The sequence below is a fragment of the Lonchura striata genome, chromosome 5, assembly GCF_046129695.1.
Source record: "Lonchura striata isolate bLonStr1 chromosome 5, bLonStr1.mat, whole genome shotgun sequence".
Lineage (NCBI taxonomy): Eukaryota > Metazoa > Chordata > Aves > Passeriformes > Estrildidae > Lonchura > Lonchura striata.
Genome location: NC_134607.1, coordinates 1,543,764 through 1,569,479, shown reverse-complemented (window position 1 = coordinate 1,569,479; position 25,716 = coordinate 1,543,764). Strand labels below are relative to the sequence as shown.

General features: G+C 43.7%; 1 protein-coding gene across 3 annotated transcripts in view; it reads right to left on the bottom strand.

Annotated features, from left to right (window-relative positions):
- STK38L (serine/threonine kinase 38 like) overlaps positions 1–25,716 on the bottom strand; it is a 45,343-nt gene that overhangs the window by 16,740 nt on the left and 2,887 nt on the right. For all 3 annotated transcript variants that reach the window (XM_021538682.3, XM_077783183.1, XM_021538684.3), the window contains exon 2: positions 1,589–1,733. In XM_021538682.3, the coding sequence (XP_021394357.1) occupies positions 1,589–1,722 (134 nt within the window). In that variant the 5' untranslated portion in view covers positions 1,723–1,733. The remainder of the gene's footprint in view (positions 1–1,588; positions 1,734–25,716) is intronic.

The following is a 25,716-nucleotide window of genomic DNA, read 5'->3' as shown; positions in this document are numbered from 1 at the left end:
GAGGAAAATGTAGAAGCAAATTTAAGCACATGCTTATGTAGTTGCAGAATCAGCCATTAAACATATATGAAAAATTATGCCATTAGTCATTATATCTTGTTGAACTAAGACTGTTTTTATCAATTAGGATTACAAACCAGAATAAAAATGTTTTTTTTCACTGTTTCTATCTCATCTTCCACATGCCAGCCAGCTCCAGCTTCCATCCCCTCTGTGTGACAATCTCCCTCTCAAGTCACACACTGGTCCTGCCCCACTTCCTCCCATGCCAACTAAACTCTGCCCCCTGGATGCACCACTCTCTCCCTCCTGTGCCCTGCCCAGGCCAGGAGGGCTCACAGCTCCAAGTCTTCCACCAGTGCCATGCCAGGCTGGGAGGCTCTGAGAGGGGAGCAAAGCCTGGGAATACCCCACAGGTGGCAGGGGGGGTCAGCACATGGCAGTGTGGCTGCAGGACTCCTTTCTCTCCACCCACAGGATGCTCCTTTACAGCTGCCAGGGTGCAACTTTCTGAAGGCTGGTTACTTTCAGCAGCCCTGCAGCAGGCAAGAATTCAAAGGCTTGGAGCCAGGCTGCTGGTGTCTTTCTGCACGTTGGGAAGTACAGCAGGATCCTCTAAATTACAGGCCCCTGATAGACAGTCTATTCTCCTAACTAGAAGCAACTCCATTACATGGAATAATGACTAAATATGATGAAGAGAGAAACCCTGCTGCTTGACTGAAAACCCTTCAATTAAAAACATATTACCAGGGGAATGATAATTTCACACACTAATGACAATCCAACACAACATTTATTATAATCAAACACTTGGTGCTTTGACACCTAATTCAAGCGGCACTTCACACCTCAGAGCCGGGACTGGGCACTACTGGGAGAAGCTGAGTGGTGATGACCATCCCATATTCCTATTCAAGGAGTACCAGGCAGCACTACCCAAGCAAAATTAACAGATGGGGATTACATTATCTTCAAAAGTCTTCCTGCCCATCTGAGAACTCTCAAACCCTCCATCATCAACCCCTCATTTCTCTGCTGCCACTTATTTCCATACCAGCTCTTTGCCTCCTTTCCTTACCCTATGAAACACCTCTCAGCCCTGTTCCCTGTCGCTTACCCACTCCCTCCTGCAGGGTTTGGGAGCCTTGGCATGAGCTCCATGGTGCAGAGCAGCAACAGACACCACAAGCCACTGCCTTACCCCAAACCAAGCTCCCACCCCCTCAGCTGCTCTGCAGAGCTCATTCCCTGGGGCACATGCAGAGCCATTGGAAGTCCTCCACCTCACAAAGAAGGAGAAACCTCACATGTACTGAAAAATAACACCCTGCACAGAGCAGTTTCCACAAAATAACTGATGAGGAGGTGAATTGCATGAAAACATCAGAAGTGGATCTCCTTAACCACTCAGTGACTGGGACGTTCACAGGTTCCCCCCAAAGACAGCCTGTGCCCTCTAGGAATTCACTCCCTGCCACCACATTCAGAAAAACTTCCCTGAGCTGTCCCATCCCTGGGGACTGAAGTGCCCCGGAACAAACAGCAAGAAAAGCTGCAGAGGGGTGAGAGGAAGCAGAGGCAGTACCTGGTTTCCCTCTCCTCGTGCTGTATAATCAGGTTGCTGTAGAAGTTCTCCAGCGTGAGTTTGGCCACCGTCACTCTCTCCCGGGTGTGGTTACTCATGGGAAAGGATGTTGTAGTCCCTGCAGTCATCGCCATGGTAACATGTACTGAAACAGAGCAGGTCAAATCATTACTCACTTCAAAAAGAAAATAAAAAAAATACATTCCTCTTCCCCACTCTCCATCTCCAAATTCTTAGGCACGCCAGAATTCATAGTAAAGGCGCTGTTCTTTAGATATAAGAAACTCTATTAAAAGCTGCCTTATAAAATTATCCCAAGACAGCAGGAGGATGTGCTACCCACTCTAAAAAATAACATGTTGGCAAAACAAAGAGTGAATCATAGCAAAGAGCACTGCATGCTCTGGGCAGCTCACCCAGCTGTGCTTGTCCACAAATAAGGAAAATGTCCCTCTGGCAGAGCTGGGCTCAGCCTGGGGGAGGGAAAAGGGTAGGAGAGAGAAGGATAAGGCAGCTCCCAGAGCACAACACTGGGACAATTGTCACAACTCTGTGATCATTTCAGACTCCAAAAATTCTAGATGCTAAAAAATGGATGGGATAAAATAAGACAGCAAATGGAACAGACCCCTAACCCCAATCCAGAGATGTTATTTCAAGGATAAAGATGACCATCGAATATATTTGAATTTTAAAGCTGCTCCACAAAGTTATATATGGCCAGGTGATACTTATGGTTTAGGGCACATGGTCACTGGGCACCTAAAAGCTGGGGAGAAAGAATAAAGAAAGCACAAAGAAGAAAGGCTGCTCTCCTTGGGAGCTTTCATCCTGAACCCAAAGAACTTGGATGTACTGAACAACACTTTTTAATGCTGAAAAAAGACATCTCAGGGCAGCTCTGAATGCCCTGCAGCTGATCCAGGAAAGCCAGGGGAGATTAAAAAAACAAAAGAACCAGCACAGTTTGTCCTAAGATTCATACCCTACCTGGAAGTGGGTTGAGGCACTTTAGAAGAGCCTCATGGAAGAATAGCATGAAAAGCAGCATCTCAGCCCCAATCCCATTTGGTCAGGTTGTTTTGAGGTTAGTTTTAGAAACTTACACTTCACAGAACCATGTAATGGCCTGGGTTGGAAGAGACCTCAAATACTTTGTTTTCCACCACCCTGCCATGGGCAGGGACACCTTCCACTATTGCAGATTGCTCAGAGCCCTGTCCAGCCTTGGACACTGCCAGGGATCCAGGGGCAGCCACAGCTTCTCTGGGCAACCTGTGCCAGGGCTTCATCACTCTCAGAGTAAAGAATTTCTTCCTCATATCCAATCTAAACCTGCTGTCTGTCAGTGTGAAACCATTGCCCCTGTCCTGTCACTCCAGGCCCTTGCCAACAGTCTCTCTGAATCTTTCTTTAGTCTCCCTTCAGGCACTTGGCTTCCTTTTCATTATTTATTTAATCCTTCAATTTCAACAGAGGATTGTGCAGAAGACAAATCCTGAATTAGGCTTAATTTAAGCAGATCCTAATAGGTTTTGAGGTGAACTGATTAGGGGTTTCATACAGAAAAGAACTCACACGTCCACACTGGGGCAGGAGGATGGCTGAACTCTGCTCCAGGCTCTTTGTTTTCATTCTGCCTGCTGCACTCTGAGAGGGTGGGATTTTTTCCTGTGGATTTTTCATGGGATCTGATGTGACAATAGGATATTTGTTGCCAGAAATGCAGCTGCTGTGTCACAAATAAAGGCGTTTTATAGCATCATGTAGATATTATTTTAGCTGTTTATTTTGAAGTGCACAAGACACCAGAATTCTGAGAATAAAAATATATCTCTCCATAAAGGCACAAAGAGGTTTTAATAGCACTACAGCTGCTTCAAAGTGATGCCAATATTTCTATTTTTAATCAATCTTTTATTCCCTTCAGTTTTCTACTGAAGAAAGATGAGATCTGTCAATTCCTAGCAGCGTTTACTAAAAATTAGGCAGTTCTGTTCTTCACAAAGAAACATCTCCCATGCTGGACACATCTCCAGAAGCTGGGATAACTTAGCACTGTCCTCACTGTTGTGTTCATTGTACAATTTTATACCTTTTCCCTCAGTAAGTGGGAAAAGATAAATACGAATCAGTTGATAAGCGCAAATCAAACAGAGCAACAGCTGACCACACACTGGCATCTGTGATTAAGTTATTTCAAGAAATGACCTAACAGAGTAAAAACCTGCCTTCTGATAATTTTGGAACATCAGGATAGAGCAGCATTAACCCAGGCTTGAAATGGATTAACCTTTACTTAAGTTATAGCAGGCACACTCTCACACCGGATATTTCTCCTTTGCACGTCTTGTATTCCTGGTAGGATAAAACAACACTGCAACTTGATTTCCTGTTCATTTGTTTTGCCCGTGCTCTACCCTAACAAATGCAGGCACTGCCAGACAGCAAATCCAAGTCACTGGGCTTTATTAAACTTGTAAAAAGGAGATCCCAATCCCAGCACTGGCACCCCACACTATCAACAGTGGGACTGACCCTCATATGCTTCACAGGAGGGAAATACAGATGAGTGTCCACAGTTAGCTCTGCCACTGTGGGGAAAAACATCAACCCAAAACCACCACAAAGAAAATATTTGTAAAAGCAGGCGGTGCCTTAAGCTCTCCAGAGTCCCCAAATGAAAAAGAGCACAGACCTGGCAGGAGGCACGAGATATCCCAGAAATATCCTATGCGAACTCACAGCCGAGAAAACCTCTTCAGCCTTTTTCCTCCTGTCTCTGCTTCCACTAATGAGCCCCCAAACACAGCACAAATCCACGTCCCAGACAAAATATTCAGCTGGGAGTCACCAAGTACAGTCCTGAAGCGTGACCTTTAAAAACAAATGATGCAGAGGGATGGGGGCGGGAAGGAAGGAGCTCCAAAATAAGACCTTTTATTGACAGCACACTACTTGTACTGACCTCACCACATTAACAGGAAGGCTTTAAAAGGTGCCACCCATAATTCTTGGAAATGCCCTCACAAGCCTACTAGTTCACCCAAATCCATGCTACTTCCATAATGGAACTGTTCCACTCCTGCTGCATCACTGGAATTACTTTAGGCTCCGTGGACCATTAAGAATGTCATATTCAACCAGCTGGCCACATTTAGCCAGAACTCCTCTGGCTGACAGGGATTTTTCTGAAGGGCCTGGAACATCCCCAAGTGTGTGGAAGAAAGACATCAAACGGATGTAATGGACAGGAGCTGCTGAGCCTGTGGGACCAGGGCTGGGAGCTGCCAGGAGCAGGGATGCCATATGTGCTGCCTGGCCCAGGAAATGAGCCCGTGCCTCCTGCAGGGATGGCTGAAATCCCAGCCTGAGCTCTCCTGATGCCAGCTCGGCACCTGCAGCATGGGGATAAGGAGCTATGGATGTGCAGCAGCCAGGGAAAATCTTGCTACCAGAGGCAGGAGGGAGAAGAGCACAAAGGGGAGGAGAGGAGAGATGTTCCTGAAGGATGAGGGAGAGCAGGGAACAGCTACAGAAAGGGGAGAGCAGCCAAATGCTACTGAACTGGAGCCTTGAAGAGATGTCTCCAAGCAAGTCCCTCCTGAAGAGAATATGTCAGTTGGATACAACTCTCCCTCTTGGTAGAAAAATGTTGCCTAATCAAAGCATACATTTGACCTTTTTGTTCCTAGATCTTTCCTGATTGGGAAGCAGAGAAAGGCCAAGCAGCATTGACTCCAACTTCAATCTGCACTCCCATTTGTCACAACAGCTCTAAATCAAGCTCTACATCTGTTGGCCTGGAGTTTCCACCCTTGAAACCCCCACACCCAGATTCTGCTACACTGGTAACTCCAAACCCCACATCCTCTCTGGGACATCTCTTGGCAGCACTCACAGCCTGTCATTGTTTTGATTAAACTATTGGATGAAGTCTGTTATTAATGAGTGCAAAAATCACTGAGCCATCCAATCCCACCTGCTGCAGCAGTTCCAAAGAGGAGAGATGGAAGAAATCAAAGCAAATGGAGAACTGTTCTGCCCTGAAACACAGCATTCTGTGGGATCACTTTCTAATCAGGAAGGGGTAAGAAGATAGAATCCAAGCCTCCTGCATAGCTGTGTCAGTAAGAAAAAACACAGGATATATCAAATCAGGCTGAATCTATACTATCAAACTAATCTGAACCCAAGTCACACACTGGAAACATAATTTTTCTTTTTGAAGCCACATGTGTAATACAGTTACACAGTAGTCCTAGAATAAATTTATTCAGGACTCAGTGAGTATTAGGGAGCAAACTCCACACCCAATTCTGCCAGAGAGAAAAACATCTTTTTTCCACATGACAGAAGGATGCTGCTGGTCAATTTGGATTTACAATGTCAAGCTACCTGCATGTTCAGCAGGACAGGGAAGAGCAATCCTCCCTCCAAAATGACATCAATTCACAGAAAGACTGATAATAATTTTAATTTATCCACCCAAGCATACCCCTTAAGCTTAGCAGTTAGGAAGGCAGTTTTGTATTACAGTAAAAACTGCCAAGTTTATGAAATTTCCATTTAACATTCCAAGAGAATTTGCCTCTTGAATCAAAGCCTCTGGATAAGGCAGATACCAAAACATATTTTAGCCTTTCAAAATTCCCAGGGTTTCAGCATGACTGTGAACTTGCTCCTGAAATGAAGTATACAAACGGCATTTTTCAAGAATTAGGAAGTAAAAGAGAAAGGAGAGATGAAGCAAACGCATCAAGCACAATGAAGTGGGTACCTTCAGAAATTCCAGCTGTCACCACTGTGCCCAGAGCTGGGGTTCTTCTGGGTGAGAAGTGAGAGCAGACTCTGCTTGGCTCCTTCTAGACAACCCAGCCCAACAACTCACCAAGCTGGACACTAAAACCCACGGCTGACAAAGAATATATTTTTAAAAATGACAAGAATTATATTTAAAAAATGAGGTGCTATCTAGGAAAGCAGCACAGACAGCATAAAGCTTTGAGCACAAGCGCCAGCCCTGCAGTCTCCAAATTGTTTGAATTCTCTTAAAGAGAGACAGGATATATATAAAACTGGAAAAAACCAACCCACCATACACAAATAACAGCATGATTCACACTCAGGGGCAGTGGGCAGGGCCAGACAAATGAAAAAAAAACAGCCCAAGGCTCAGCAGGATGATGTGGTGGGATGTACTCTGAGCAGCTTCTGAGACAGGCAGCCATACAGTGGGGTGAGCAAACACAGAGCAAAGATAAAAATGCTGTACAACAGCTGATAGTTCCAGTGAGGGAACAGAAGGAGAAAGCACCAGCAGCCCAGAGGGAAAATGACTTTCTGCACTACAGTTTCTGCTAGCACACGGTTGGCAACTGTGCTGTGCATATTTTCACCATCCAATTGTTTATACTGAACCTCCTCCTGTTGAGGATCACAGAACAGCCTGGGCTGGAAGAGACTTTGAAGACCATCCAGTTCCAGCTCCCTGCCATGGGCAGGGACACATGCCACTATCCCAGCTTGCTCAGAGCCCCATCCAGCCTTGAACACTGACAGGAATGGGGCAGCCTCAACTTCTCTGGGCAAACTGCCCGGGCCTCACCACCCTCACAGGGAACAATTTCTTTCTAATATCCAATCTAAACCTCTCCTCTGTCACTTTGGAGCCATTCCCCCTTGTCCTGTCACTCCAGGCCCTTGTCCAGAGTCTCTCTCCATCTTTCCTGTGGGTTCCCTTCAGGCACTGCAAGGCCACAGTGAGGTCACCCCAAAGCCTTCTCCTCTCCAGGCTGAACAATCCCAGTTCCCTCAGCCTTTCCTCCCAGCAGAGCTGCTCCATCCCTCTGCTCCCCTTGGTGTCCCTGCTCTGGCCTGGCTCCAGCAGCTCCCTGTCCTTCCTGTGCTGGGATCCCAGGGCTGGATGCAGCCCTGCAGGGGGGTCTCAGCAGAGCGGGGCAGAGGGGCAGAATCACCCCATCCATGTTGCCCTGGGTGCAGCCCAGCACACGGGGGTTCTATCTTCTTTTTCTATAACCCATTTAAATCCAATTCCAAAGCTTTTGATTAACCTCCAGAAAAACAGCACCCTGAAGTCTCCAAGCAGCAAGCTGAAAAGAAAATCCCACTAGTCCCATGTATGTCAATCACGGGCCAGTATTTTTCAACCCTTGGGGTGTGATCTTAATATTTGTGTTATTTCTAAGTACAGCTTTCTGTGCTTAGAACAGAACCTCGTCCAAAGTTCACTCATGTCAAGGAAAAACCCCTTCAGCTCAATGGGTTTTGACCTAATAGTCCCACTGCAGCCTCGGGATGATGTTAGCTGCTGCTGCTACTGAGGTTCATAATTATCAGATCAGCATGTTTGCCAAGCACTGCTCTGGGATATGTTTTAGACAGAAAAATAAATATTTCGTTCCTCCATAATTCATGTTTTCAGTAATATCACCATTCACAAGCCCCTGTTTTATTTAATCTGCTACTGAAAGGAAACAACATTCCCTGCCAGATAAAACAAATCAGATATTTCACGTGCAGATTCTTCTTCAACATTATTGCCATGACCAGATCCTTCAGACACCCTTCAGTTTTTACAACATTCTCCCTTTGAGAAGGGAAAACAAAGTGAGACTGCAACATGCCATCACCAGCATTTCATTTACCTTGTTTATTTACTTAATCTCCTTTAGCCTTCCTTCCCCAATGTGCATTATGACTAAGTTTTGTTACTTTAAAGTTACCAAATTAATTATATTTGTTCTATTTAAAGCACCACTAAGAAACGGAGTAAAATTAGCCCCATTGGGACAGGCTTTGCTATTTAAAAGCCAAAATGTTCAAATGTTTTAGCCATTTTCAGCCATTCTTCCTCCATGGGGCATCTGGGTGAGGCGCCTGTTACAGTCCCAGCTAAAAGCAGAAAGTGCTGCATGACTTATGAACCAAAAGGAGTGAACACTCCCAGTGCCTGACCCCCAGGGCTGTGAGAAAACCCTGGGGAGACACTGCCAGGCACAGGATTCGGGATGCAAACACTGCACGAGTCCTGCAGCCCCCGACATGATGATGACGATGACACCAGGGAAACCCATGGGACAGCAAGACCCACAGAGATTTTGGGCTGTCAGCAGCCAGCTCAAACATGCTCCCTAAATCCCAGAAGACCTTAATGTACCCAAAAAAAAAAAAACCATGAAGGGACTTTGCTGCCTTGATGTTGATTCTAAACCTAAAAACATCTCAAAATAGCAGTGTGGGGCTCTGATTAGAGCAGGCAAAAAATCCCTCTGCCAAACAGCAGGAACCCCTCCCAGGCCAGGCCAGGGCTGTGTGTGTGCTGTAAGCTGGCACGAGCCAGGACTCTCTCTGAAAGGAGCCATCCCATTTTCCATCCAACCATCTGTTTGTTTCCCTCCTGCTGCTGCTCTGTGCTTTGTGCCAGCACAAGAAGCTGCATGACCCACACTGAGGAACCACTACCAGGCTGAAATAAATTCTTTTTAAAATAGTTTGGGTGAGGCTGGTTTCACCTGCAGGGATCAACCAGGGCCACCCTGACCCAAGCTGAAGCCACTTGGCCCTTCCCATGGAGTCGATCCGAAAGCGGGAAATATGCGGGCACGGCCTCCTTGTCTTTTGATTTGGCTCGCAGAAATTAATCACGGAAATCATTCCAACACACCCGCAGTAATGATAAGGAAATATTTCCTAATATGGAATAAAAACTGAATATTGGAGTTGTGCTGCACTCCAGGATTTCCTGCTATTCAACACAGCTGAGCAGCAGAAGTCTCCCATGAACAGTGGCTGAGACTCAGCTCTCTGCTGCTTTCGACGAGCAACAAGGGCAAATTCATTTCCCTGACAGGAAAAGGTACAGGCTGAAACTATGTATGGGTATACAAGAGCATACAGGGGAATACTTGCATAAACTAAGTCTACCTACATCTCTGTAAGACCCAGAAACTATATTTGAGAGTTAATTTTTTTGTCCATTTCAAGTAGCAAAGAAACTTTTGATCCAAACGTCATAACCTTGGCTTTCACAAACAATGGAAGACTGGCCATGTGAAGTTTAGAAAAGCAAATCTACTAATAAGGTCACTTCCATCTCAGCTACACTTGCCTCAGCCTCAATGATACAATTACATTCTTTAAGCTCTACTGTCAATAGCTCTGTCCCAAAGTGAGGAGCACATTTCGAGACATTCCCTACTACTCACTCAACACTGAAGGATGCACAATGACTTAGCAAAATCTTCCTGAGCTCAGTTCTTTCAAATAACTCATTTTACTCCGTTTTCTTCTTAAGACAATCTAGCCATTGGGGTTTAGCAGTAGCCACTCAAAGTGCCTCACTGTGCTTGTGTGTGTGCTGAGGGCAGGACCCCCCCACCTACCCCAACCTCACAGAGAAAGCACAACCAAGGGGTTGTACTTCTGCTCCACCTGCAGGGATGGAGGGCTAGAGGCAGGAACAGGAAGGGAACAGAGGTAGGTGCTGGTGTCTCCATACACTGCTGTCTTCCCAGGAGTGCTCCACATGGGAGGTCAGCTCAGGACAACACTCTGGATGACTACATGAAGCATGAGACGTGATGAGGGAACCAGACCTGCAGTCCCAAGCAGCCACTCCTATACTTACAGTGTTTACCACTGGGTGCATTTTAATTTCCTGGGGACAAGAGAAATCAGTAGCTTACTGGAAAGCCCACAGCCCTCTGCAGGAAAATAACATTTCATAGGCTTGCTTCACCTCACTTCTATCTGTCCTTTCTCCTGGCTCTCCCCATGTTTCACAGTGCTGCAAATCTTTTTACTCTCAGAAGTGCCTAAAAACAGGAAGCTTTTCTATTTACTGGAGTAATTACATTTCTGTGCACTTAAGCATTTTCACAGCTTTTAGCAGGTACTTGCATCCAGGCGTAAGAAAACATTGTTTTAAAACCTGTTGAATTGCTGCAATATTTTGGATCATGAAATAATTACAGACAGAGCAAGGACAATAATCATAAATGTGCTTCCTCCTCAGTAATTGGTTTTCTGGATAAAGTCCTACTCAGGTCCAATGAAAAACATGCCCCACTCTATAACATATACAACTGACCAAAGGTGGCATTCAGTCACAGGGAGTTTCTCTACATCTTTTGTGACAAAGAGGCACAAGTTGGGACAAAAGCAAAGAATAAGCAAAGAAGCTTCTAACATACCACCAGTACAAGTTTCAAGGAAGCTGTATTACATTTTCAGATGTCATCCAAGAAGCTCTGCTCTTAGATTTTAGGTATTTTGTAAAGCCCTTCTACTTCCTAAGGAGCCTAGGGAAGCAGGACCTTTGGGAATCAGGAGGGACTGTTGTACTGAAAAATGCTGGAGAAGAAGGTACCAAGTTTGCTTTTCTTTTTCACTGATGTATGTTCAAATCCCTGACTCTTGCCAGGCTCTTTTTAAATCACATCAATCAAATTAAGTAACTACACATGGTAAGTCTGTGCCAGCAAAGGAGCTGACTGCTAAATGAGATGCAGAACATCAGTGCCCGGCCATGGCCTGTGCAGTGCTTCCAGTCAGGGTTAATGAGCACAACAGATCCCTCTGGGCCTGCAAAACTGTAAATGCAGGTAGTGCCTGTTGTCAGTGTACACAACACTGAAGAACAGATGTTTGCCCATTCAAATCCCACTACAGCACTTCATTCCTTGAACTGGGATATCTGGAGCAGCAGACAGCTGCTGGCACACAAAGCAGACTAACTTGGTGAGGGCCCAGAGATAAAGAGATGTGTGTGGTTTCCTGAAGTGAGAGAGGGCACATGGTACCACCCTCCTGCTGCCTGAAGCTGGGAAGCAGATTTGGAATGGTGGGGATGTATCTGAGCCATACTCATACCATCAAATCACCAGCAACAGAGGTGGAGAATGAAGCTTTATCTCATTAAAGAACGCTAATAACAACACCTAACCCCCCATAGTGATAATAAGGATGACTGAGAAGAGAAAGCTTTACCAAACTGATTTAGGGGATAACAGTCAATACAACTGTGGTCTCGTATTTCTACCACATTGAGAACGTATATATCACAAACACACAGCAAGTGGGTAGCTGCAGTTTATCTCTCTGAGATTTAGAGGTTTAGGTAGAGAGGAAACAGCTCTTGCAGGGGGTGGATTGCCTGGTGAAATCTGAGACTCTTCCTGCAGCCTTTCCTTCACTTCCCAACTGCTCATCCCCTCCAGGGCTGAAGGGCACCAGGAATGCTTCGTTATCACCGTCTGTATGTCCACATGATCCCTCCTACATAACTGCATATTCACCCTTCTAGGAGGAGAAGAGAAAGGCAAAAAAGGACTTGCATGCAGGTGAAAGATGGTGAGATGTGTGATGGGCTTTAGCTCCAGTGAGTAATAACTCTCCAGCCTTGGCCTGGCAAAGCTCACTCAGAATGGGTGTTGTTTTCCTTTAAATTCATCTCAGATATTTGATTCTATTACCTGGTTTCCAAGTTAAAGGAAAAGAGAAGCAAACTAGGGTGTGGATAAATGCTCTGGCTATATCCACCTGCAAGGGAGGTAGGGGAAAAGGAACAGATCTACTTAAGTTTCTATAAGATATTAAGGCGATATTTTAAACATGCATGAAAGGGTAAATATCCAGATGAGAAACAAATAAATAAAATTAAAAGAGCAATGTTTCCTAAGCTTTCAAGATGAAATAGGTTATGGCAAGAAAAGCAGAAAAAGATGACAAATTCTGTAGGAGCAAACCTTTCCCACCAAGGAAGCCTTCAGAACAGAAAGCCTTGGAGCATGACCTGAGGGCTAAGCACTCTCTTGACTGAGAAAAGGAGCAGGACTCATCAGCAGGAGGACTCTTCATGGAACAGGGGTCACCTCAAGCAAAGGAGAAGAAACACTTGTGCTCCTACAGAATGGCTCTCACTGCTCCTTTTCAAGGTAAAATTCTTTATTGCCCTGTAAGGTGACCAAATGCCACTGTGCCTCCATTTCTTTATCTGTTAAGTGCAGATAAATACAAGTGGAGTTACCTGCAGGAAATCTGAACGGAAATACCAGTTTTGTACAAACAATGGGTCAAGATGGAGACTGGTGGAGTGGCAAATAAAGACTACTTTCAGGCAGTGATTTGAGTTGCTTGACAAGTTGCATACAAGCAGCTATTTCCCATAAACAGTAACCAGAGAAAAACCCCAAATAAACCGTAGGAAGAATGAGATCATTTCCACTTTTGAAATATTATTTAACATTAACATTTCCTTATGGAGATGGGCCCTATGCTCAAGGCCCTTACACAGAAAGGACAGAAATTGTTGCCAAGTCCTACTTCAAGGACTTGTCAGTGAAGGTCTACAATTGCTTCTTAGAAAGACAAGAATATTCTCAGCATCCAGAGTTGCAAAAAAGTCCCTTCCTCTGCACTGGGTTGAACCCCATGTCCCAGCCACTGTGTGTGGCTCCCATAGTTTTCTTAATAATGCAGCTACAGGCCAGTTAGGGCATCTCAGCAGCCTGACAAAATTAAGCTACCAACCAGCCTGTGCTCTTGTGAAAAGAAGACAACTGTTCCATAATGACAGCAAATGGCTTTGTCCCATCCTCCAACTCCACAAATTCAGTGAAAGACGAGCAATTAAATGAGGACAGGCACAGAGGACAAGGGGAGAACAGCACTGTCCCTTTTGCAGGCAGCCAGACTTGGACTACATCCCAGTAAAGTTTGGATACACTTGTGGCAATGGGAGGACAGGGCTGTCCCTTTGGACAGAGCCCATTTATGTCACATTGGGTGCAACAGAAACCGCAGAGCTCCACAGTGACAACTGTTATACAAACATTGGCTCTCACCAGTGAGTAACATCCCTCTTGCCCCACTTTGGCTGGCTCCCTTTGGAAATGGGCTGGTGGAGAGGAGAGCTGTGCAAAGCTCTCAAAACACAGGCTGTAACTACTTTCTGACACTCCCTTCACTTGAGGCTGCAACGGTCCAGAACACAACCCATTTGATTCTGATGGAAATGGTCAAGGTGAGGCTAATCACAATGAACAGCTGAGCACCCATCCACATGCTGCACTCCCCATGGATCACCCCAGTCACATTTACTAAGTCCAGGAAAGGTTTGTACCATGTGCTGATCCCATTTGCCCCGCAGGTTCTCCTTCTGGGGCACTGCTTGGCTCCCACACATGGGGCAAAGCCCAGCATGGACAGCAAGCTCCAACAGCAATGCTGAGCTGTAGCAGAAGCCCACCCTGCAGCACAGACAAACACAACCTGTACTTGAATCTGAACATCTTTATGGTCATTCAAACACTTACAGCAATGCCCAGTACCTGATCTATGGGAACACATCAGGAACATCCACTTGAAGGCCCATCCTAATTTCTCACACATTCCTTAATGCATCTCCTCTCAGTCTACTCAACCACTCTCCCAGAAGAGTTGCCAGCTCAGGTATCCCTAACAAAACCTCTAATGGTGACTTGAAGTGGATTAATCCTGCAGAATAAAACCACATTAAATTGCTATCAATGATGCAAGCATTGAAGTAGTGAGTATCTGGAGTTTTCTGGTTTTAAATGCAGATGATGTATGTACAGAGGAAGGATGCTCTTGTGGGTACAGCACAGGAAACTGCATTAAGTAACAGATGATCTGAATTCCATTTTATTTCCTATGTGCAAAAACAAACCATACAGAAAGAAAAAGAAAACATGTACTTAGGGTGTGCCTCAGTCACCCTACAAGAAAGCAAACATCATTCCTGTAGCCAGCAGGTCATGTCAGGAGGCTTAAGGATTTCACAGGCACAAAAGACTGGGATCTTAAGTATTAAGAAGTTATTAATTAATTCTGAAAATTCATTATTTAACCTAAAACATATGAGACATTTGAGCCCTCCTTTGTAAGTGCACTTGTGTGAGCTGCCTATTTGAGGGCTGCAGCCAAGCATGGATCTGGATCTGTATTTTATAGGTTTGGAAGGGTGTATGGCAAGATAAACACTCAAGACAGCTTTCACTGTTCCAAAGACAGGGCTGAAATCTCACAATGAATTCAGAAACAGGAGGAAAATATATGGCGAAAAAAGCAACAGGAAGGACACTGAGTATCAATGCTCTGCAAGAAGCCAAATTTGGTGATAGCATTTCCAAGCTGATCTCCAACAGCCTTGGAGAAATGCTGCTCTTGTGAATCCAGCTGAGAGCATTCCTCCAATGACTCCCCAGTCAGTGTTTACATATTCTGTTGCTCATATGCAAATAACATTAATCAGCTGCTTTTAAAGTACTGATAAATAGGCAACCTTTGGAAAGTTTTACAGTTTCCCAGTAAAGCCACATGCAGTATCAGGAATGTAGTTTGTCACACTGATATAGCACAGGGTAAGAGAGAATATGTCCCAGTTTCACAAATCACAAGGAAGCAGCTGCTCTGCTCTATTCTCTTCACTTCTGAAAATGTAAGGAGCACCAAAAAATAAAGAGAAAGTAGTCTAATAAAGTAGTATTAATACAGAATTTAAAACATTTACATATGTGATTCCTCAGATGATTAATTATTGCTTCAATTGAGCCTTAAAATATATTTTAACTTGCACTCATTTACAAAATGAAAACTAAGTGAAAGCCCTTACTTTAGAACTACCCCTGGCAGTGAGAGAAGGTCTGGGAGAAGCTAGCAATTTTTACTCCACAGATTATGCTCCATTGATACTGAGCCCTATCTCCCTAGCCTAGATCCATAATAAAAAATTAATTACTCTCCCCAGATCTAAGATGGTAACTCAGGGTTGGAAGCAAGATCTGGAGGCTACTCTACCTTTTTTTTTTTTTTTTTTTTCCTTGATCCCCTTGAGTAAAATTTTGCAAAATAAATTATGGAAATTTCAGCAAATCCTGAAATCACAGGGAAGCTACTCTGCTGGCAGCCTCCTGGAAGGAAGGTGTGCACTCCCTCTTCCCAGCATGCCCAAAGCTACAAAGGTCTCTTGGGGTTGCTAGCAAGCCTCAAGCTGCTTTCCTCTCCGCTGGGTTAGCCCTTGTGTAAATAATGCCAGAAAGGATCTCCATCGTGCAATGAACTGGAGCTGCAGGCTTTATTCTGCTTCCCTGTGTCATGTACCTTCCTCCCAGCCTTCAAGCAAAGTATGTTTTGCACCTTTAAAGTATTTTCCAACCAGATCTGGAGGTACTTTGCAAAACTGAAACATAAAACACATGATCTTGATAATGTAAGTTGGCAACCGTATCAGCTGGACTGAGAAGGAAATGAAGTGAACCCAGCCTTCAGTCCTGCAGGATTTTGAAGGTGCATCAGCAAGGGAAGATCCCTGACTTGTAACAAGTATCTGCAGCAGCCTGTAGGGAACATACCCCTCCCATTTGGTAGCAGAAATTTATCAAAGATAGCAGAGGATCCTAAGAGTCATCATGGTTGGAAAAGACCTGCAAGATCAAGTCCAAACCTTGACCAAACACCACCACGTCAACTCAACCACAGCATTAAGTACCACCTAAAATAATTCCTTGTACACTTCCAGGGATGGTGAGCCACACATGCTGACACAGCATTCTCCACAAACAGTTCTCAAAAAACGCAGACAATTTCAGTCTGATTTCAGAAATGCAGAAAACAAGCAAAACAAAATTAATCAGAGCCACCAAAAATAAATCAGAAGTTAACTATGCAGCACCAGCATCTGAGGCACAAAGAGTAACTTGCAGAAGCTGCCAAAAACCTGAAGGAAGAGCTGAGACACAGAATGAGTGCATTAGTCCTGAATCTCACCTTGAGTTTAGTATTACAGTCAGATCAGGTCAGCACTGGGCAAAGATACACTGCTCCTCTGGCAGGGCTTCACACAGACACACGTTTGAAAGATAAAATGTGTGCACTTCAGGAACATAAAAATGCTTTATGGAATCCTATTTTTAACACTAAATGCCACAATGAACTATGGGACAATCTAGAATTACAGCAGGAAACAGAAGAAAAAGCTCAGTTGACCTGAGCCCGGGGATTTTTCAGAGGTGCAACTGCAGAGGATCAGAGGAGCCCCGAGGCTCTCAGCTGCTGTTGAGGGAGCACATTCTTCACACTCCTCTGGAGAAAAACAAACAGATCCTGACCACTCTGCTGTCAAAACAAAAGGAGGCTGGGAATTCACAAGTTCTTGCATGCATCTGCAGGGATATTTGATAAAAGTGAACCCAATAGATCCTGTTGTTGTCATTTCATCTGCCCCAGGGAGCTACTCAGAAGTCACACAGCAGTATCAGGGTGTTCACTGGAGGCAGCACAACTGCAAGTCCACCCAAGCCTTCCCTGCACCCATAGTTTTCCCATCACCCTTGCAGGAGGCAGAAGCAAACATCTCCTCCCAGTGCTTTTCCAAGTCCACTGACTGCCTAGGATGGTTAAGATGTCCAACTGCCTTGGATGTGCAACTTCAAACTCCCAAGGCCAGGTAGATGAATCCTGCCTGGCATCTGACAAAACTACAACTTGTCATTGTGCTGAGGATATCTGGAATGAGTCTTTGGATTTAGCAGTTTACCTCTCCTCATAATCTCCAAAGGCTCTGTTGGCTATGCCTGCAACAGGTTTCTCAAGCACCTTTAGAGACTCATCCTCAGCAAACAGATTTCACTTTCAGTTAAATGATGTTCCAAAAGCCCAATGAAACAAACAATAGGTGGCATCCCTCCTCCTCTCATCCCCATCTGCACCACAGACACTGGACCCTCCAGCAGAAGAGGGCAAGTCTGTAATGTGGATAGGCACAGATCCCACCAAATTTAAGACACGTTGAATCCAACTGGGGCTTGAGCATCTTGTAATTTTTACAGCCTTTAACTCTGGGCACCTCACAGACAGTAAAAATATTCTCCACATAAAGAAAGAAGATGAAGATCTGAAGCACTATATATAGTGTCTGCTAAAAATACCTCTTTGGAGACATCCCTTGCCAAATAGGTGCCAAAACTTCAAAGGCTGAATTATCATGTTGAAATATTTGAAATGCAAGTTGCTATGGTTCTTGTGAGGCATGGCTGGCAGGCAGAGATGGCATCTTTCAGCTACAAGACCTGGTCCAGGCAGTAATGGAAATTGCTCTTTGGTGGCTTATGTGAAATGAGTCAAGGGATCTCAGTCCAGCTCTCAGCAAATTAGGAACCACATCACAAAAGCATCTGTAAGAGCCACTTCCTTTGTTGATACCATTCTGAAGGCCAAGGACTGAACAAGGTAGAGAAAAAGAATTATCCTCCTTCAAAATAGCACTCTCCTTCCAAACACAAATTGCTTTTATCCAGCATCTTTTGTGGAAGCATCCCAGTGCGTTATTACTAAATGTGAACTAATCTAAGTATTCATTTAAGTAATACCTGAAACTCAACATTTTACCAGTAGTAAAGCCCAAGACCTGCTGGCTTCCAACATACTAGAACCATGCAAAAGGAGAGCAGGAGTGTTCCCATCCCACATTCTGACTGTATTTCTTTCTGGAGCAAACAAAAGTTTCAGAGCTCTACACCATTTTTCCTTAAGAAAATCTAGCACAGAAGCAGGGGTTGCCCTTGAACCAACCACTTCATTTCACATAAATCAATCATTAGCTGTATTTGCCTTGTATCTTGCCAGTAAAAGGGCATGAAGCAAGTGATCCAAATTTAGAAAACTAAGTAACAATATTTTAGACTCTGCTTTAAGAAAACAAAGTAATTTTAGCTGGATGTGTCACAATTCAGAGCAGTAGCTTTGAAAGCATCAGTCGATTCCATTAATTAACTGGAACTTTTTGGGATGGCACAAAGTAAATGAATCTAATCACACAATATTAGAGGATTGGTGCTGCTCAGTAAATTCAGAGATGCCAAGTTGAGCAAAAAGAATGTGTTTCATTCCGAGATGAAAGTCTTCTGAATTTTGGTGCTTTGTAAACAGCTGCTAAACTGATTGAACGATGCCTGTGAAGTACACAGGGTCAAACGTGGTCGGTACCTCAAAGAGTACCACATTTCAATATTGAAAAGACACGAGTGAAAAACATCTCAGCACACTCTTATCTGCCTAGCACTTCAAAAAATGTCCCAAGTATCCACAACAGAGGCAGGATTATTCTTGGTCAGTCCTCTCTCCCTCAAAGATACCACCAAATTCAATATGGGTAGTAGATTTATCAAAAAAACAAGAGCCTTCTTGGTTAGAATTAGCACTGACTGAGGTACCACAGGAAATCAAGAATTACAAGAAATTCTTAGGTGTTTATTTTATTCACACATTAGTCAATGCCATTAATCTGGAAAATCTTTGGAAAGCATTCAGTAAAGCTTCCTTAGCTAAATTTTATTTCACTAAAGACCCTACAGTCAGGGTCAAGCACAAACTACTAGATTCCTGATCTATCCGAGGAAGAGAAAGTAAAGGCAGGTGGCTTGTTACAACTCGGGAGAAAAAGCTCCAGTTTCCCTGCCTTGATGTACATAAATACTGGCAGCCCACTTGTGTCAGTGACTTCATCTTGTAAAATAGGTGCTTTGTTGACAAGATCATCCCCACCCCTGAAGAGAAGGAAGCTGCATCCAAAGCTGCCCCAAATCAGGTATTCCAGACATGAGTCTGGCCTTCCATCCAAGACAAACATGGAGCTCCTACCAGTTTGCAATATCTGAGGAGGATTTATTTTAGGATTCAAGAAGGGGGTGGGTGACCCTTAATTAACCAACCTTTGTGGCAAAACCCAGCCTTGCCTTGGCACACAAGTGAGGGAGGGAAAGCACTTGGATTCCACACTGACTTGAGAAAATCTCATCCTGCAAGTGCATTCTCCAGATGCACACAGGCAGATGCAGATTCACTCTCCCTAATGTCCCAAGTAAGGACACAGAAGCTTTTGTCTTTTCAGTCTGTACATCTTTAAAGATGACAACTGATGAGAAACACTTCAGCAAAAGAATCAAGAAAATACATTTATGCTCTAGTTCTCAGACTGAGAAAATTAGAGGCATAGAGAAATGAGAAAGACACTGTCAGGATTCATTTTAAAAATTAGCTTCTACAAGGAAAAATTACAAATAACGGTAACAGCTTTCATTTTCCTGGATTTTTTTTCTTAAAGCAAAACAGTATAAGCAAAATTCTCGTTATAATTCTTCTCTTGCAGCCCTTACTCCCCAAGCAGCACAAGCTCATTCCATGCCTGGGGGTCAACACCTGAAACTGGACTGAACCATAAACAAAACTGAAATTGGCTTTGTAAATATTGCTGCTTGTTTAACAAAAAAAGGCAGAGAGAAAATTAGGTAAAACTACTTCTCTTTATTAGAGTATAACAATTTTTCCTCGCCAATTACTTTGTAATTACTTCCTTTTGTGACTTTCCACTAGGATTTCAATCCTTTCAAATGCAGTGATCCAAAGTACACATTAAAAAAGCATGTGTATCCATTGGTCATCCCCCAATGTTCATTTTGACTATAAAGATTATTTTACAGAGCAGAACATTATTTTGCTTATTTGAACATTAAAAGGGCACACCTATTTCTTCTTTGTACCCTCACAAAGGCCAGAGTTTTGCATCTTACCGAGGACCAAAGCTGAAGGCAGCAGTATTTTTGGCAGGCTCCAAGGAACCTCTTTGCAGCAGAGGTGCTCAGCAAAGTTATTCTGTCAGCAGCCAGGCTGCAGCACAAGCTGTGAGCAGCAGCTCCACTCAGTGCTGTAAGGTCAGTGTGCATTAAGACAGGAGAAAGCTTTTCTTCCCTGGTTTTGGTGATACAATGTTCACCTCTTTCTCCTGAACTCTGAAAGGGATTTGTTCTTTCTTTTTTCACATGCCACTACAAAAGTGGTTTACATGTCTGTGAGCAAAAGCAGACAGTTCACATGAATCAGGTGCCCTCTGGGATTAAATGGGCCTTAAAGGTATCCAAGTGTGAGCCTATGATTCTGGAGTTATGAATGAAGCCCAGCTGCCTGAGACAATGCTTCCAATGCTTCCAGCCTGACCTGAGAGCAGGGAACAGGGCAGGTTGTACTCAGATCCCTCCTGGAAAAACGAGTGGAGGGTTCCTTTAGGTCACTCTACAGCAGCATCAGCACCACCAATCCCCATGGAAGGAGCTGGGATTAAAGCTGAAATACATTAACTTAAATATCCAAATACTGGTCAAGCCCACTGATCCAGCCATGGCCTGAAATTCTCTGCACTGATCATATCAGTATGGCAATCATTTCACACTCCCCATCATGATAAAGCCCACAGCAAGGCTGGGAAGACAAGAGCACACATGATAATTCCTGTCATGAGAAACTTCCATACAAGCTCACTTGCATCTGAATTACATGCCAGGTATAACCAAGCCCTTGGAAGGGCCGGGATTCACCTGCTCAAACTGATTAGCTGGTAAACACATTCTAACCCTCACCTGGACACCTCTATCCTTCCATACATGACTAGCACACCAGCACAACCGGAATCCAAGGTTTCATCCCACAGATTTGTTCTCCTCCAATACCACCATAACTACCTGGCCTTAAATATTGGAGACAGCATTGCACATGGGGCTCCCAGTGACTTCAGTGTGTTCCTTCCTCTAGAAGGAATGGATGAATGTTGCCTGTAAACACTGTTAATTACTGAGAACTAGAGCAGTCAAGAACTGGTGCAATGTAAGAAAGGTAAAAAATTTTCCAATTTCTTTGAAGATTTGCCAGCAAAGCTTGACAATTTAAAGCATTCCACTTTGTTCTTTTCCCTTTATCACTCATGGAAAAAAAAAAATACAAAGAAAAGAGAAGATTTAACAGTCAGAATAATTCCCTTCAGTATTCCCTTCGTCTTCCAAACAACTGGTATTGTTTCTCCAGATCTTCTCAAAATCTTCCAGAAATTCAGTCTCTAACCTGAAGTGCTCCAGAGAGCTGGGAGGTGGATGATGGGCTGAGAACGTGCTGTGCCTTGACAGCAGTCTGGGATTCACTGGACTTGGGAACCACAGCCTCAGCCTCTGTTGCTTATTGTCATTTTGTCCAACTTCAACTACACTTTGATTTCACAAAAAATAAGCAATTTATAGGGGATTATTCCAGGTGTTCTTAACATAACTCTTGCAATTTTTTTGTTTGGGGTTCTTCTTTTTTTTAAAGAAGGAAAAAAAACCCCACAGAAAAGTTTCTAATTGCTACTTAGGTAATTGTGCAGTGAGGTGACCATATCCAGACTACAAGTAGGCTAAGATGCTCAAGTGATACAGACTTTATATGATCTCTCCTTCTCTGTGAAATTAAACACAGAGTAGGAGTGTCCATACAATAACTAACCGTAAGAGGAACCATCTAACACATTTCAAAATAAAGTGGCCATTTATATTCTTTGCTCACAGGAGATTTAAGAGACTAATTCATTAAGAACTCCAGGTTTAATAAACCTCAATTCTCTGCCCTTAGTCATTATTTCCTAAGACTACCTATGGTTGTGAAGATTAGGGAAGGACTAAAAAAATAAGACTTTACTAAAAAATGTGCTTACAATATCACCAGGGTTGGTTAGTTTGTTTCCTCTCCCCCTCACAATAAACCTGAATACTAATATTTCCTTTTCTACAGCATTCATGGGAATGGAGATACATGCTCTAACTAATTTCATTAAGTGAAGGCAATAAATTAAACTATCACCAGACAGATTAGTTTAGCAAGAGAAATTTTCTTTAGGCACAATAAAACTTCTGATTTACACAAGTGAAATATGGGAAGTCAGTCAAGGAACAGCCACACACCTGCACAACCAGAGCTCTTCATCACTTTAGTGGAACCAACCAAGCATAAATAAAACCAATAAAAACCAGTGACAAAGATGCAAGTTAATGACACCAGAAATTACACAATTCCTTTCTTTCACCTTATCTTGAAAGTCAGAATTTGCTGCGACACACTTGACTGGCTTCCAAGACACACAATTATAGGATCTGCACCACAGGGCAACCTTACTTCAGAGAATCCCAGACTGGCTGGGGTTGGAAGGGACCTTAAGGAACAGGGGGCTGCCAATTCCAGCCCCCTGCCATAGGCAGGGACACCTGCCACTATCCCAGCTTGCTCAGAGCCCCATCCAGCCTTGAACACTGTCAGGGATGGGGCAGCCACAGCTCAAAGCAACCTGTGCCAGGGCCTCAGCACCCTCACAGGGACAGTTTCTTCCTTATATCAAATCTAAATCTCCCCTCTGTCACTTGGAGTCATTCCCCCTTGTCCTGTCACCCTAGGCCCTTGGCAAGTCTCTCTCCATCTTTCCTCTGGGCTCCCTTCAGGCACTGCAAGGCCACAGTGAGGTCACCCCAAAGCCTTCTCCTCTCCAGGCTGAACAATCCCAGTTCCCTCAGCCTTTTAAACTGCCTTGCTAAATCTCACCAAGCCACAGCCATTACTCCACTGAATGGGAATGTGCTCCAACAGCTGCCTGTTACCTGTCTGTACCAGCCATGGCTCTCATTGCTGAACGACTGCATCCCACGTCCCACAGGGAACCTCATATGCAGAACACAAAATTCCCTTATAGTTCCAAATTTTACAGCTTGTTAAATTATACTTTTAATTACTGTTACACAGGCTTCACTCTACATATTCAGTTGCTACTGTTTGAAGAAACAGGTACTCCCAACTAAATCCTTCCTCATGATTAAATTTGTTCTCCTTTCTTGCTCTGTGAACACCACAGAGCAATCTTTACCTTCAGCTGTTGTTTCTGTTGTATGAAACAACAGCTGTCTTTAAACAATGCAGTGCAATGCTTCTGTCTGGGGAGCTACTAATCTAAGCTTTCCTCTTCATACAGGACTCAGCAGGCTAAAAATTAGTGACATTTTAAGTGGAACAATTCTTTCATCATCAGGCTGATATTTGGCTGCTGTTCTGGTTACCTCCCTTATAAGGCACCAGCAAGAGGGAAGGGCAGGGAACACATTATGCAACTGTTTATTGTAAAAAGTAATTAAAACAAATTTTAAGAAATGCTGGTAATAAACACTTCTCCAATATACAAAAGGCAAAAGGAGCCTGATGCCATTCGTGTAAGATCTGCCATTTCTACTGGGCTAATCTGGGAAAAGGGTATTTCTCCTGAAATGTTTTCCTCAGTTTTTATGGGAAATAGTGGAACACTGAAGCCTATGAACCACCCCTGCCTTCTCCAGTCTGGTTCAAATGTAGCCAATCAGCTAAAGAGGCAGCTCTGCCCTGGGAAATGAAGGGGCAATACCGGGACACCAGCATCCTGTCCCCTCCTCTGTGCATAGGTGTGATCCATGGAAATCCAAGACATCTGATCCCAAGTAAAGGCTAAAGGGTTCTGTGCTGAGGCCATCTACATCTTGGCTGGTTTGTACACAACAGCCCTCCTGCAGACAAGGAAATACCCTTTGGAATTTACCCATCAGTTCAGATGTAAGTAGGTTTTTACTGGTGAAGTCATAAAAACACTGAGACTTTTTACCCACAGAACAGACTCAAGAGTCTCCAAAGTGGCAGTGATCTGGCAGGAAGAGGCCCCCCCATCTGTTCTTTTGGGGAGGTTCTTAGTGAGGTTCTTAGGAAGTTCATAGCACAGCACAAGCATGCCAAAAAGCTATCTCCCTCTCTGCTGCAACAGAGACAGGGCCATGGAGCCTGTAGCAGCAGCAGAACCCCCTAAGCACACTGAGCTGCTCCTGCCAAGCCCCTTTGCTTCCTTGTTTCTGCCTTCAGCAGCCATTCAGGGTAGTGAGGTGCCTACTGAAGTGATGACTTTCATTCCCTCCTTGTCCCTTGGTTATGGGAATGGAGGTTATGACTACTGCCCCTTCCATACACTCCTGTGAATGGAAGCTGAGTGTCTTTGCCACTCCTATGGTTTGGTGTGACCCAATATCTTCATTTTAACACTGATACACAACTGTGTTTCTCATAAGCATTCTTCTACTACAGTGGCTCATAAAAAGGGCCTTCAACCAAGTACAACTCTCTGAGAAGGCTGGGTTTTGTTTTCCTACCAGGAGATTTAATTGCTAAAATACCTTGGCACATTTTATAAATGCAGTACTTAATGTGACATTACACATAGTGCTCTCAGAAATGTAAACAGCTCTCTTTATTACACGAAGTAGAAAAAGGTTTCACAACCTTTCATCTGGTCAAAGACAAGAAAAATATTTTTTGTTTCTCCATCTGTGGAAGGAAATTTAACACACTCCAACATGCCAAGGTGTTTGCTAAGAGTTCCTCTACAGCATGCCAGTGATCACAGGCTCAAACTCTGGAACATAAGAGACACAGCTAATGTAAGTTGCAATACAGTAAACACTCTTCCTCTCCCATACAAATTCAAGTTATCCCTTTACTTCCTCCCTCCCATTCATTCTGTCACCTTTGATAAACTTCATCTGTTTGCACAACCTGCACACACCAAACTATTACTCCATCTTGGCTGTTTGCTGTTACTAAAAAGTGAATAGTTGATTCCCTTTTTACTACTTCAGGACATTCTCACCCCTGTGAAATTCCATAAAGCCAGGCTACCATTTTAATCAACTACTGCTCCTTTTACTAGTAAAAACAAAGACAACTGTTCCTTAGACAATCAAAATCCCATAGAAGTAGTCTTCTAAATTCTAGGTCTCTCTTTTCTTCACATTCTTAACAGTTGTAATTCTCATAAAACCATGGGTCAGCTAACATATTTGCAAGTTTGTAGGTATAAATATTAATGACATGCAAGAAACTAAGTTTCAAGTCTACAGTTCAAACCAGAACATAAAATCCAACACCTAAATTACCAAGAAATCAGATATTTGAAGCATAAAAATTAATATTATTTCCTGAGCCACCATTCCCTTCACTTTTTTAATCTGTAGGAAGTATTTAATGAGATATCAATGCATGCCTTACAAGATTACCTGATTTCACAAGTAAAGCAGTATTGACTACGATAACTGCCCATTTTAATGCTTCCCATACTGCTCAATTTATTTATGACACGGAAACTGAGTTTTTCTTGATCATTTATTTCTTCCCCTACTTCCTGCTTTGTTTTATATTGTTAAGAGGAAAATGTTCTATCATTTCCCAAT